Here is a 13,796-nt window from a genome sequence, read left to right on the forward strand (position 1 = left end):
AAAGACAGAGATCTTCAAGACCTCCCTCCAAGATGACATTCAATCAATCAACCAACCAAAACATGTTGGATGTATTAGTTAATCTTTACAAAGTTATTCACCTATATTACCTTCCAGTTCACATTCTTCATTTAGCTCACAAATAGAACACATAAATTTCACCAAAAGACTTGTAGAAAATCAAATACACTACAACTATAGTATCCTCTGATCCACTTATCCAGTAACTCTATAAAAGAAATAGAAAGTGAAAGTTGCTCAGTCATGTCCGACTCTTTGCGACCCCATGGACTATAAGTACACATAATTCTCCCCGCCAGAATACAGTTCCCAGAGACCAGCAGTTTCTATCCTGTCCTGTAGTGCTATGTGACAAGCACTACATTAAGGAACTTGCCACATATTCTCTGATCTAATCCTAACAACCCTAATAAGGAAATACTTTCATTATCTAATTTCATCAGTAAGGTAACAAAGACTTAAGTAACTTGACTAAGGGTACACATATACTAAATAATAGAGCTACATTGTTAGTCCAAATTTATTTGAATTAAAAACAAGCAAACAAACAGAAAAACCAAGTTCTTTCTACTATACCTCCTAGCCATTCACATGCAGCCTAAAATTGAAGAGTGAGGAGAGTGAGGTATTTTAGTTTAAGGTGATGTATAAAACGACTTAAAAATCATTTTAAATCATAAAATGATTTAAAAAATCATAAATGATTTTAAAAATAAATGTATCAGAATTTATAAATCAAATATCTGACAATAACTTCAAAGTAACCACTTTGAGAGGCTTTAAAGTTTGGGAATCGCTTATGGAACAGCTTCCACAACTTTAACCAGTCTTTTAAATATCTTCAATATTGGCAATATTCATTTTTGAGAATAGTTTCTATTTTGGAAATAGTTTGGGCTTTGGAACCAAGTTTTGTAAATCAGAAATAGTGATTTAGGGTGGTATCTTTGTACATGAGACTGTGGCTTTGAAGTATGATAGTCCTAAATTTCCATCAGAGATCTACCACTCTAAACTCTACTTAAAGTCCCTGAGCCCTAGTTCCCTCATCTGAAATACAAGAAAGGTATCATCTACCTTACAACCATTGTGAAGATTAAATGGAATATGTATATATAGCTCTTGTCTATATAAATAAATAATAGATATGTACAGTAAATAATAAATGTTTGTTTTCTCCTTCTCTTCTCCACTGTTATTTTAATCATTGTTTCAAACTATGAACTGCTTATCTGTCAGTTATAACTCTAAAAATGCAAGTGATTTTTTTTTAGTTTATCCATTTAGTTTCAGCTATCAATTTTTGGTTTTAAATTACATGAAATTGTATTTTGATATAAGTCAATGGGCAACATACCTGTGGAAACCATCTTTCAAAACTTCTTGTCTTAAAATAATTTCAGAACAAGTGGCCCTTACGCCTGTAAGAATGAAAAGACTTTTTTTTAATAAAATAAAAACTCAATGAAAGAATATTTAAATAATTAGAAAATAATTATTTGAATAGACTTTAATTGATTGGAAAATCTAACCAACCTAAAACAAAACAAACACCCTTAAAACTTAAGCAATTTGTGCTATATATAAATCTATTTCTAGTGTAGCATAGGGGTTAAAAGCCTTGACTTTGGTGTTAGATTGGCTAATTTCAAACAACAGTCTGTCACTTAATAGCTGTGTGACGTTGAAGAAGACAGTTTCTCTCATTGCTAGTTGTCATGAGAATTTAATATATGTAGAAGCACTTGGAACAGGGTCAACCACAGAGCACCCACTCTGTGTAAGTGTTTGTTATTTATATTACTTTATTCAGGTGATCACTGGACATCAAAAAGAACAGAACGGTGAAAGAGCCAGGAAAACTCAACTTTAATCCTAGCTCACTGAAACTGAGTATCAGATACAAATTGGCAACTTCTATATTCTATCATCCACAAGTAGAGAAAAGAAGGTACATTTATGCTATGTGTAGACAATGAGAAGGTTTAAAGAAAAGACAAAAACTGGAGGCTTTTCAAAGGTTCAAAGGGTTCTTTTATAAACTTAGAATAACCCAAAATTTCACTAATCTCACTCCATGCAGAACTTACACATTAAAACTGTTACTCAGTGTCAGTTTCATAAAATTTAAAAATCTAGCTACTGATGTTGCTAAGTCACTTCAGTCATGTCCGACGCTGTGCGACCCCAGAAACGGCAGCCCACCAGGCTCCCCCGTCCCTGGGATTCTCCAGGTAAGAACACTGGAGTGGGTTGCCATTTCCTTCTCCAATGTAGGAAAGTGAAAAGTGAAAGTGAAGTCGATCAGTCGTGTCCGACTCCTAGCCACTCCATGGACTGCAGCCTTCCAGGCTCCTCCATCCATGGGATTTTCCAGGCAAGAGTTCTGGAGTGGGGTGCCATTAGCTACTAATGATTACCAAATCAGCCCAGGCACCTTGCTATGGAATTTTACTCTATTTTGCAAAGCTGGAAATGTGTGAGAACATTAAAACAAACACAGAAAAACCATACACTATTGTATGTTGTGAATTCCATTAGATGTATTCCTGAGAAGACCCCCAAAAAATGAAGTGGAAAGGAAACATTTGAAATATACCGGAGAGGGAAGGAAGGGGGAAACTATGAAAGATAACATTTATTAAATAATACTTATATGACAGATTCTCTACTTGGGGTTTTCAGGTGTATTTTAACTTTCATGATCTAGAGAAATAGGCCAGCAAAATTACTGCCATTTGTACACAGGAATAAAGTGAAGTCACTCAGTCATGTCCGACTCTCTGTGACCCCATGGACTGTAGCCCACCAGGCTCCTCTGTCCATGGGATTTTCCAGGCAAGAACACTGGAGTGGGCTGCCATTTCCCTCTCCATTACAGGAGTAAAGTGAAAGTGAAGTCGCTCAGTCGTGTCCGACTCTGCAACCCCATGGACTGTAGCCTACTAGGCTCCTCCGTTCATGGGATTTTCCAGGCAAGAATACTGGAGTGGGGTGCCATTTCCTTCTCCAACACAGGAGTAAACTCTGACATAAATACTAACTGTCTACGTCATACAACTAGGTAAGTCACTGATTAGAAGTAAGATTTGCCTGACTTTTAAAGTCTAAGGTATTTCAGTTCTTCTTGCTATTTAACAAAATCCTTAATTACTTTGGAGAAGTATCTCATCCTTTCCCAAACAAATAACTTATAGAATATCTCTTGTAAAAATTCAGACATTTCTTCAATATTTAATTTTAACAGAGGTGGGGGAAGGGTTTATATCTGCCTATAAATTAAATTAGAAAAAAGGTCAGATTAACAGGCTTAAATTCTATGGAGTATAGACTAGAAAATGGTAAATTTCATTTATCTTGGGATGATAGAAAAGCTAATTTACAAACAGTATAGCAAATACTAGATTATTTATGATTTTTAAGGCAAAGGTACCATTTTCAAAATGAATTTGTTGCATCTGAATTCACTTTCAAGATTTTTACTTTTAAATTTTACTTTACTTGGTTTTTGTGGCCTGAATTGGCTCTGGAAATTGACCCCCTTTACAAATTGCTGTAAAGTCTTTAGTTATCAATAAGCCCAGTTGTTCGAAAATTATTTTGGGCCTAATAATTCCTTCTTCAAATAAATTTGAGAACCTAATACGTAAACACACAAAAGCAGAACTACACTGATTGACAGATACTAGTCTAATATGCTGGTTTTAAAGACAGCTTCCGTACTGGTTTTCCTGGTGTATGTGTTCTGACTTTTCTTTCCCTATCAAACGTTATCACTTTATTGTAACTACTACTGCACTTACCCATCTCCCCTACTACATTGCAAGCTCCACGAGGGCTGGATTCACAGCACCTAGCACAGCACTTCTGCCCACGAACTTGAGCACAAAGAAGTGAATCGACTCGCTCGCCCAGCCCAGAGTCATAAAGAAACCCTAGCACAATCCAGTTTATTATCAAACATGTTTGTAAAACAAAATTAGTCGTCCTCCCCTTTCCACGCTCCCCGAGTGTAGGTACTCTAGATTAGGGTTCTCACACCTCACAGGGCACTTAGGCTCTGTTGGTCCCGCAGTGGTCAGAAGCTTCATGCATCCCAAGAGCACCCCAAAATGCTTCACGGCTGTACTTCACAACGTTTTAGTAATAGTGCTGCCCGTCCCTCAGAAGGACAAAGCCTGCCTCTCCAGAGAACCAGGACTGGTCACAAAGAATGAAGGCGAGGGCGGTGGGAGGTCCAGGAACTTGCAGCCTTCGTTTTTTACCTCCTGCTACTCACCCTACTTCCCTGTGGCTCAGACGGTAAAGCGTCTGCCTACAATGCGGGAAACCTGGGTTCTATCCCTGGGTCGGGAATTCCCGATCCCCTGGAGAAGGAAATGGCAACCCACTCCAGTATGCTTGCTTGGAAATCCCATGGACGGAGGAGCCTGGTGGGATATAGTCCGTGGGGTCGCAAAGACTCGGACACGACTGAGCAACTTCACTTCACTTTCACTCACCCTACAGTTCTAGGGTCGCGAGAAGCACGTTTGCAGAGGGACGAACTGAGAGGTCTCGGGAACCTCGAGTGCTCCCCACCCTCTCAGAGCTTAACTCCGCCCCACTCCCGAGGCCCAGCTCCGCCCCTTACCGGAGACGAAGTGGGTGTTGTTGAACGTTGTGGCTGGCGAGCAGGTGAACCCAGCCTCCCAGAGAAGCAGCCAGGCCACTGCCCTGACGGCCACCGCTGGGGCAGCCAGGACGCCGGAGAACGCGCGCCCCAGAAGAGCACGCGGGGATAAAATGCGATCAGAGGAACGTGCACAAGGTTCACACTGCTCCTAGAGCGCACTGTCGCGGAGTTTGGGACCCGGAAGGAAGATTCGCTGCGCTCACGCCTGCGATCCTGCAGTTTCCCGGCTCCCCGCCCCTAAATGTTCCGGGATAGCGATAGGCCGTCGTCCAGCCCCTTCGTCGCCCCGCCCCTCGCCCTCACGGTTGGGGGCGGAGCAAGGAATGGCGCAAGCGCAGTAACGTGCACCGGGGCTGTTGCTCTGGGACAGCTCCGTGGACCCCGAGTCTGACACTGAACCCCGCACGCTGTCCTGGGAACCGCCTAGCCGAGCTCCCGGCATTCTCCTCCATCCAGGTATTTGCCGATGCAGGTATCTTCCTGCCGGAGAATTCACCCTACAGTCACGTCTGCGAAGCTGTGGCTGTCGTCTTTTTCTGCAGCGCCAGGCTTTGCCTGGCCTTAAAAGTTAAGTGCTCCTAGGTGCACTACGGTTGGTGGACAGGTTTTAGACGTTGACCAGCAGAAGATGCATTTTCTGTACTTCTCTATGGATAAGAAAGTCAGCCTTGCACTAGTGAGGGGCATGGATAGGGAGAGGATCGTCTACCTGATGGCAAAATCCGTACATTCTTAGATGCTGTGGGCGATGCTTGGCAAGATATGCCAGTCATTGATCCTTGGGGAGGAAAGTATTAATGTCTAGAAGAAAAACTTGGTAAATGTGTCGTCTGTCTTCATGAATTGAATATGTAAGCAGACCTGAAGAGTATCAGGTGCAGATTGGAGCAGAATGGAGGGCCCTAGGATGGATGTCTTAAAGACGAGAGATGTCAGAGCTCATTCGCTTCAGTCGTGTCCGACTCTGCGATCCCATGGACTGTAGCCCGTCAGGTTCCTCTGTCCATGGGATTCTCCAGGCAAGAATACTGGAGTGGGTTGCCATTTCCTTCTCCAGGGGATCTTCCTGACCCAGGGATCAAACCCGTGTCTCCTGTGTCTTTGGCATCGGCAGGCAGGTTCTTTACCACTACTGCCACCTGGATACTACCTAAACTTCAATATAGCAATATAAGCATGCTGTTAAATATAGAGATAGATTTTGGAAGAAACATTTAAAAGACTTGAAACTGATTACCTATGGAAAGGGGACCAGGAGAGGACAGCAGTTCTTTATTATGAGCCTCATAAAATTATGTTACATTTTAAACAGAATACAAACAATATTTTAGTAAAAATAAAAGTTTAATTTTGAAAAGAGTGTAGTCATAAAACTTCATTATTGAGCATCACTTGCATGCATTATTTATTAATACAGTCACATGAGTGTGTGGAATTTATATTGTGCTCACTAGGATCTTCTAGAAAGTTTACTATCAAATTTTAGTGAGGCAAACTGGGGGAAGTATTTGTTTAAAAAAAAAAAAGGAAGGAAAGGAAAGAGATGGAGAAGGAGGAGGAGAAGGAAAAGAAGAAAGAAGGGGTGGGATGGGATCACTGCATCAAATGAGAGACAGAATACAATAATTTGACAAAGCTGTTCTTTATATATGATCCATTTCCTAAGAATAAAAATTCTCAGTCCAACAGTAAGAGCTGAATAATATAGATTATGGTATATCCATAGAACAAAACATTTGCAGTCATAACATAAGTTTGCATTTTAGAATGACATTAAGTTTGCATTTAAAGACAAAATTACATGGGTTGTTAAATTTAAAAGACAGGACATAGAAAAGAATGAAATAATGCCATTTGAAGCAACATGGATGGACCTAGAGATTATCATACTAAGTGAAGTAAGAAAGAGAAAGACAAATACCATATAATACAGTGTATGTGAAATCTAAAGTACGACACAAATGAACTTATCTACAAAACAGAAACAGATCATAGACATAGAGAACGAATTTGCGGCTGCGAAGAGGGAGGGGGTTTGGGGGAGGGATGGTTGGGAGTTTGAGATTAGCAGATGCAAACTGTCATATATAGAATGGATAATAAGGTCCTACTGTATAGCACAAGGAACTATATTCAATATCCTGTGATAAACCATAATGGAAAAAAATATAAAAAAGAATGTATATATGTTTATAACTAGTCACTTTGCTTTATAGCAAAAATTAACACACCATTGTAAATCCACGTTGGTGGCTCAGAGGGTAAAGCATCTGCCTGCAGTGTGGAGACCTGGGTTCAATCCCTGGGTGGGGAAGATTCCCCTGGAGAAGGAAATGGCAACCCACTCCAGTATTCTTGCGTGGAAAACCCTATGGATGGAGAAGCCTGTTGGGCTACAGTCCATGGAGTCGCAAAGAGTTGGACACGACTGAGCAACTTCACTTTCAGCAAAATAAGTTTTTAAAATATTTAAAAGGCAGGAAATAGTATGTATCAATATAAAAACATATTAAAACTATGCCTACAAAAAAGACTGGAAGCAATCAGGGATGATTATTATTTTGTAAGTTTCTTCCTCACCCCTCCCAACTCTACAATAATCTATCAAGTAGTCCTGTTTCTATTGTGATTCTCTGGCAGAACTGAATTTATGAAGGTATCATCCCTTTGCTGTTTTACTTCTAGATTCTTTGACATTTGCAAATCTTCCTGAGAATACCATAGTCACATCTAAAGCATTCCCTATAATTATTTTTGCATTGAGAGCAGAGAAGAGGGAATGAAAAATATTAACCTTTAAAATGACTTTTTCTTGTAACTGAAAAAACATCATGTAGTGAGACAAATAAAAGCCATATAAGCTTTGTTGCCTTGAAAATGTGAAGGCTGATTCTGCATCAGGTCTGACTTCTTGATCAGACTTCTAGACTGTCAACACTTAGAGAATGTACAGGATACACTGAATCAAACAATGGAATACCTAATCCAGATATTGTGTTGGGGATAGTGTGGTGAACTTTGGACATGTTTCCTGCCCTCAAGGAGCATACAGAATAGAAGGGGAAAAGATAGGTGATTAAATAAGTAGTTACCAAAAACTCAGTGAGGGAAAAAAAAGGCAAGAAACTCAATGAAGGACTTCCCTGCCAGTTCAGTGGTTAAGAATCTGCCTTCTAACGCAGGAGACACAAGTGTGCTCCCTGGTCAGGGAACTTAAGAGCCTACATACCTGTGCACTGTAGCTAAGAGAGGCCCAGACACTGCAGTGAAGACCCAGTGCAGTGAAAAACCAAACAAACAAAAAATACCTCAATGAGTAGAATGAGTACAGGAGGCGGAGGTCTGGTCTGGGGAACCTGTCAGGACATAATGTATTTAAAAGAGTTTAAAAATTCTTAGTACCTTGGCACTGAGGGTGCTTGTACATACTTGTTTAATTGGTAGACAAAAAAAGATCCTGTAAGTTGATTCTTGGGCTGAGTCAGGGAGGGGTTCCTACAGTCTTTGGTTAAAAGTACAGTGCACTAAGAGATTCAAACTGAACTGCATTTTAGGCTCAGGTGTGAACCTGCCTACATCCCTCAATGAACCAGGGATTCTACAGATTAAGGATAACCCAGGGCCAAACTGAACTTTCAAGATAGCTCTTGAAATACTGAGCTTGAACTGACCATGTATCTCCAGAATTGGACTAGAGCCAGATTTACCCGGGAGGAAAAGCAGGGAGGGATGTGATTTACCCAACACTTAACATTTTTTCCCCTTTAGCAGGAAGTCATTATGTGACTAACACATTGTCATCAGATTTCCTCTGATTTACCGTGAAGTATATGTGAGAATGATGTGCACTGCCAAAAAATGTGGAATTAGGTTCCAGCCTCCGGCTATTATCTTAATCTACGAGAATGAAATTAAGGGGAAAAGTCGCCAGCGCATCATGCCAGTCCGAAACTTTTCCAAGTATTCAGGTATCTTATGTTTTATCTTGCCTCTTATCATAACTGTCATCTGAGTCAGTTTATAAGAACGATTTGGGTCTCATGTAATGGAGTGATATGGCCTTCATTTAGACAGACCAAGGTTCAAGTCATGACTGTCAGAGAGGGTGTGTAAATTTGACTAAATTACTTAATCTTGGTGAGCATCCATTACCTAATCTGTTAAAGGAAATTGATAATCCTTTCAGGTCAGCTGCTGCTGCTGCTGCTAAGTCGCTTCAGTCATGGCCAACTCTGTGCAACCCCAAAGACGGCAGCCCACCAGGCTCCTCCGTCCCTGGGCAGTGTGGATTAAATGAGATAGCATTATACAATAATATTAATTCCCTTCTCCTCCTCCAAATGTGTTTTTTAATTTGTAGTCTTGATATTTCCTTAGTACCAATTCTAATATCTAAAGCTGTAATACTACTTTTTCTTCTCAGACATTTTCTTCAGTTGGAAATACTTAACATCTCCTCACAGTGATTTTAAGTTACAGAAATAAAAAATATATCGATCCTTCCCCCATCACACTCAAAGCTGGATGTAAAGAAATAGGTCTGTAACTTAATTCATTCCCAAAAGCCACTTGGCTACTTGACTGTAATGATAAGTAATGCTTTCAGTAATCTGAGGGGCCTCAGTAGTCTGTGGTGTTGTGTGTGGTGTAATAGTTTTGTTTCTTGCTCCTAGATTGCAGTAGAGCTGCTGAACAATTAAAGAATAATCCACGACACAAGGGTTACCTGGAACAGGTATCCCTGAAGCAGCTAGAGAAGTTATTCAGCTTTTTACGAGGTAACTTGTGGGGGCAGAGTCTGGCAGAAACAATGGAACAGATTCAACGGGAAACAACCATTGATCCTGAGGAAGACCTGAACAAACTAGATGACAAGGAACTTGCCAAAAGGAAGAGCATCATGGATGAACTTTTTGAGAAAAATCAGAAGAAGAAGGATGATCCAAATTTTGTCTATGATATTGAAGTGGAGTTCCCACAGGATGAACAGCTACAGTCCTGTGGCTGGGACACAGAGTCAGCTGAAGAGTTCTGATAACCAAAAACTGGAAAAAAAAAATTATTGAGTAAATGCATATTTACGCAAGACCATAGATTGATTGTAGAAAAATCTATAAAGAACACTGTACGTATTAGGTCACATTTGGATTGAGTGTTACTTTTCCAAACCAGGATATGTATAGCATCTACTATGTAGGTGCGTGTGGAATATAGGAAAACAAAATATAAGGATCTGCCTTTAAGGAGCTTACAGTTTAATTGGAAGATAAGTCAAAAGCTTGTGAAAAGCTAATTTAATGGTATTAGGCAGCAAAAAGATTAGTTCCAAATGCTTGATAAAGGCTCGAGAAGATCAGAACCTAGATTACTGTAGGGTAGAATAGTCAGGAAGGACTTTGTCCTTCAGTGGCAAAGTGGTATTTTGCTGGCCCTTGAGATGGTAGTATTTGGATAGAAGCTTAGGTAGGATTCCTGATTAGAGAAATTGGGAAGAAAAAAAGAGGGATGTTGTGGGGGATTGGGAAAGACATAGGAATTAGAACATTTTATTTGAGGAACAGTAAGCAAATTATAATGTGATAGTATTGGAGGACATGATGATTACTAGAGGATTATCCTGTATATATTATCTTTATATGTATTTAACTCTGTGAGGAGAACCCCTGTCGAATGCTCTGTAGCTGCAAATGGATATAATTTGATGGACAGCAGGGGAATTCTGGTCCCTCTCCCTGCCCTAGTATCAGGAAATATACACTCAAGACATTCTGAAACCTGAACCTCTTCTCATAAATAAGTTTTTTCATAAAATAGGAAATCTACCCATAATACCATAATAAATGAACATAAGTACTGCCAGTTTAGGCCTATTCATGAGTTTGTATCTACAAAGAGAAGATATTTGTTGTACACGGTTACATATGTATAGATACATCTTTCTTCATATTAGAATATTATTTAATTGGTAGAAATCCTCTGTTTTCTGCAAGGAAATTAGTACTCATTAAATAAAGTTGTAAAAATTACTCTTTCTACCTGTCCATCTCTACTCTCTTGAGCATTATAAGTCTCATTAAAAAGATCATTCTTATAGTGGTATCACCAAGGATTTAAGATGGCCATGTCTCAAATGTTTATTTGCCAAAGGTAGCAAAAGAGAGGGTGGGAAGATTTGGGAGAATGGCATTGAAACATGTAAAATATCATGTATGAAACGAGATGCCAGTCCAGGTTCGATGCACGATACTGGATGCTTGGGGCTAGAGCACTGGGACGACCCAGAGGGATGGTATGGGGAGAGAGGAGGGAGGAGGGTTCAGGATGGGGAAAACATGTATACCTGTGGCGGACTCATTTTGATATTTGGCAAAACTAATACAATTATGTAAAGTTTATAAATAAAATTTAAAAAAAAAGAAAGAAAAAAACAAAAAACAACAAAGGTAGCAAAAGAACTTTCAGAGCTGGAGCTCCTACCATAATTGCATATTACTTCACTGTGTAGATATAGATGATCTACTTCAAAAGTTGGCCTTGGGTTGTTTTCCCCTTTCACTATTACTAACAGTACCACAGTAAATAACCTTGTACATTCTCCATCTTGCAGAACTGTAAATGATGCCTGGAGGGGAATTGCTGGGTTTGTGCATCCGGAATTTTAATAGATACTGCTAGATTGTCCACCAAAGAGTCCCATTCATTCATTCAGTACTTAATGAGCACCTACAACATGCTGAGCCTCTACTGTTCAAGAGTCTGGGGGTGCAGCCTCTGATAAACTTTACAGTCTGCTTGGAGGGGAGAAACAATAAACATACATAGAATAATGTCATAAGATGACTGCTCACAGTTAAAACAGGGTAAAAAGAGAATGATGGTGTGGGTGCTGCTGTTTTTGACTGGGACTTCAGAGAAGGCCTCACTGAAGAGGTGACATTTGAGCAAAGGCTTGAAGGAGGTAAGGAAAAATTGATGTCCGTATCAGGGGTAGTGGAAAATGGGAAGTACATAGGTCCCCAAGGCTGGAATGTGCTTGATATATTTGAGGAAGTGTAAAGAGGCCAGTGTGGCTAAAACAGATTGAGCAAAAGAAAAATGATAGGAGATGAGGTACAGTGTATTTTACCAATGCACAGTAAGTACATTTTTGTAGTAAGGTTGTAGCAATTTAAACTATCAGCAGTACATAAGAGTACCTATTTTCCCCACATGCTCATCGAAAGAGTTATCAAACTTGATCTTTGTCAATTTTATAATTTAAAAATGGTATCTCCATAGTTTTAATTTGCATTGCTTTTATTATGAGTGAGACTGAGTGACTTCATACACTGTGAGATAAGCCTTTTTTTAATGAAATAAAAAATGTTACATCTTTCATTCATGTTTCTGTTGGATTACTGGTCTTTTTCTTATGGATTGGTAAAAAGTTATTTATCAAGGAAAATAGTCCATGATCTACGTACGATGTGAGTTGCAGATATTTCCACCTTGTCATATGTTTTTTTTTCACTTTGTTTATGATATTTTTCCCAGGAAGAATTTTTTCAAGTCCAATTGATCAATATTTTTCTGTATGCTTCTGCATTTTGTGGCATATTTAAAAAGGAATTTTTCACTCTTAAGACTTTTTGTTTTAATCCCATTATTTTTTCTATACAGGAATTAATTTTGCTGTAAAATATGACATTACTTTTGTCCAGGTGCCTATCCAACTATACCAACACCATTATCTAGTGAATTACTTATCTTTCCCTGCACTGACTTGAAATGCATCCTTTATCATATACTAGGGGCTTTCCAGGTGATGCAGTGGTAAAGAATCCGCCTGCTGAAACAGGAGACACAAGAGATGTGTGCTCGATCCCTGGGTCGGGAAGATCCCTTGGAGGAAAAAATGGTAATTCACTCCGGTATTCTTAACTGGAAAATCCTCTGGACAGAGGAACCTAGCAGGACTGGGGTCCACGGGGTCACCAAGAGTCAGACAGGACTGAGTGACTGAGCATACACATCATATGCTAAGTTTTCATATGTATCAAAATAATTATCTTTTGATTATGTTACTGTCTTCTGCCTCACATTTCCCAATCCATGTTTTGGGTTTTTTTATGCTTGTGGAGCACAGCTCCTATATTCACTAAATTAAGAGCATTCAGATCAGATCAGATGAGTTGCTCAGTCGTGTCCAACTCTTCGCGACCCCATGAATCGCAGCACGCCAGGCCTCCCTGTCCATCACCAACTCCCGGAGTCCACTGAGACTCACGTCCATCGAGTCAGCGATGCCATCAAGCCATCTCATCCTCTGTCGTCCCCTTCTCCTGCCCCCAATCCCTCCCAGCCTCAGAGTCTTTTCCAATGAGTCAACTCTTCACATCAGGTGGCCAAAGTACTGGAGTTTCAGCTTTAGCATCAATCCTTCCAAAGAACACCCAGGGCTGATCTCCTTCAGAATGGACTGGTTGGATCTCCTTGCAGTCCAAGGGGCTCTCAAGAGTCTTCTCCAACACCACAGTTCAAAAGCATCAATTCTTTGGCGCTCAGCCTTCTTCACAGTCCAACTCTCACATCCATACATGACCACAGGAAAAACCATAGCCTTGACTAGACGAACCTTTGTTGGCAAAGTAATGTCTCTGCTTTTGAGTACGCTATCTAGGTTGCATTAGAAAAGTACAAAATGAGCTACAACTTTTACTTTTGAGTTGTTAACATAGTTCAACCAAAGCAACAAAACTAACACATGTGCAACAGAGGACTGTAACTAGGGCAGAAGGGGGAGAGCATATGAGCTGAGTAGTTACAGGTTTTTTCCTCCATGTATCTTGTTCGAAGCTAATTCTTCTGCTGAGTTCTTTTAAGTGTTTTTCCATTATAAAGTTAATGCATATTCACTATCTTAAATTTTTAGAAAAATACCAGCATGTAAAAGTGAGATGAGAATATTTTTCCCTCACTTTCTCTCAATTCCCACTCTGCAGAGAAATTAGCTTTCCTAGAGGGCTCTGGATTCCATCTTCTCTTATGAGCTGGCTTCATCAATTATTCTTTCTCTCTCTGCCCCTGTCTTTCTCATTTCCAGCTTCATTCTCTGCTGGCT

The 13,796-nt window shown here is 39.9% G+C and overlaps 2 protein-coding genes across 4 annotated transcripts in view; one reads left to right on the forward strand and one right to left on the reverse strand.

Annotated features, from left to right (window-relative positions):
• Positions 1–5,148, reverse strand: part of PIGX (phosphatidylinositol glycan anchor biosynthesis class X) — a 24,538-nt gene extending 19,390 nt beyond the window's left edge. The window contains exons 1-3 of the mRNA XM_086415487.1: positions 4,999–5,148; positions 4,655–4,844; positions 1,379–1,442 (exon numbers count right to left, since the gene is read on the reverse strand). Coding sequence (XP_086271613.1) covers positions 1,379–1,442; positions 4,655–4,844; positions 4,999–5,148 — 404 coding nt within the window. The remainder of the gene's footprint in view (positions 1–1,378; positions 1,443–4,654; positions 4,845–4,998) is intronic.
• On the forward strand, positions 4,658–10,722 carry CEP19 (centrosomal protein 19). Of its 3 annotated transcripts, none has more exons than XM_086400501.1 (3): positions 4,658–5,152; positions 8,468–8,664; positions 9,370–10,722. In XM_086400501.1, exons 2-3 carry the CDS (start codon positions 8,535–8,537, stop codon positions 9,729–9,731), a joined length of 492 nt encoding a protein of 163 aa, XP_086256627.1. In that variant the 5' UTR covers positions 4,658–5,152; positions 8,468–8,534; the 3' UTR covers positions 9,732–10,722. The 3 variants fall into 3 exon arrangements, with proteins under 3 accessions (XP_086256627.1, XP_086256637.1, XP_086256618.1); XM_086400511.1 differs by having other exon boundaries at positions 4,666–5,263; XM_086400492.1 differs by having other exon boundaries at positions 4,667–5,152; positions 8,465–8,664.
• Positions 10,723–13,796: the final 3,074 nt, after the last annotated feature.

The sequence above is a fragment of the Bos grunniens genome, chromosome 1 (genome assembly GCF_055505025.1).
Source record: "Bos grunniens cultivar Pamir isolate PY7600 chromosome 1, Bosgru_T2T1.0, whole genome shotgun sequence".
In the NCBI taxonomy this organism is placed as follows: Eukaryota; Metazoa; Chordata; class Mammalia; order Artiodactyla; family Bovidae; genus Bos; species Bos grunniens.

Bases quoted from the DNA above. Each gene is read 5' to 3' on its own strand.
- CEP19 (XM_086400501.1), top strand. From the start codon at position 8,535: ATGATGTGCACTGCCAAAAAATGTGGAATTAGGTTCCAGCCTCCGGCT. The intron at 8,665-9,369 runs GTATCTTATGTT...TCTTGCTCCTAG, and splicing joins AAACTTTTCCAAGTATTCAG to ATTGCAGTAGAGCTGCTGAA.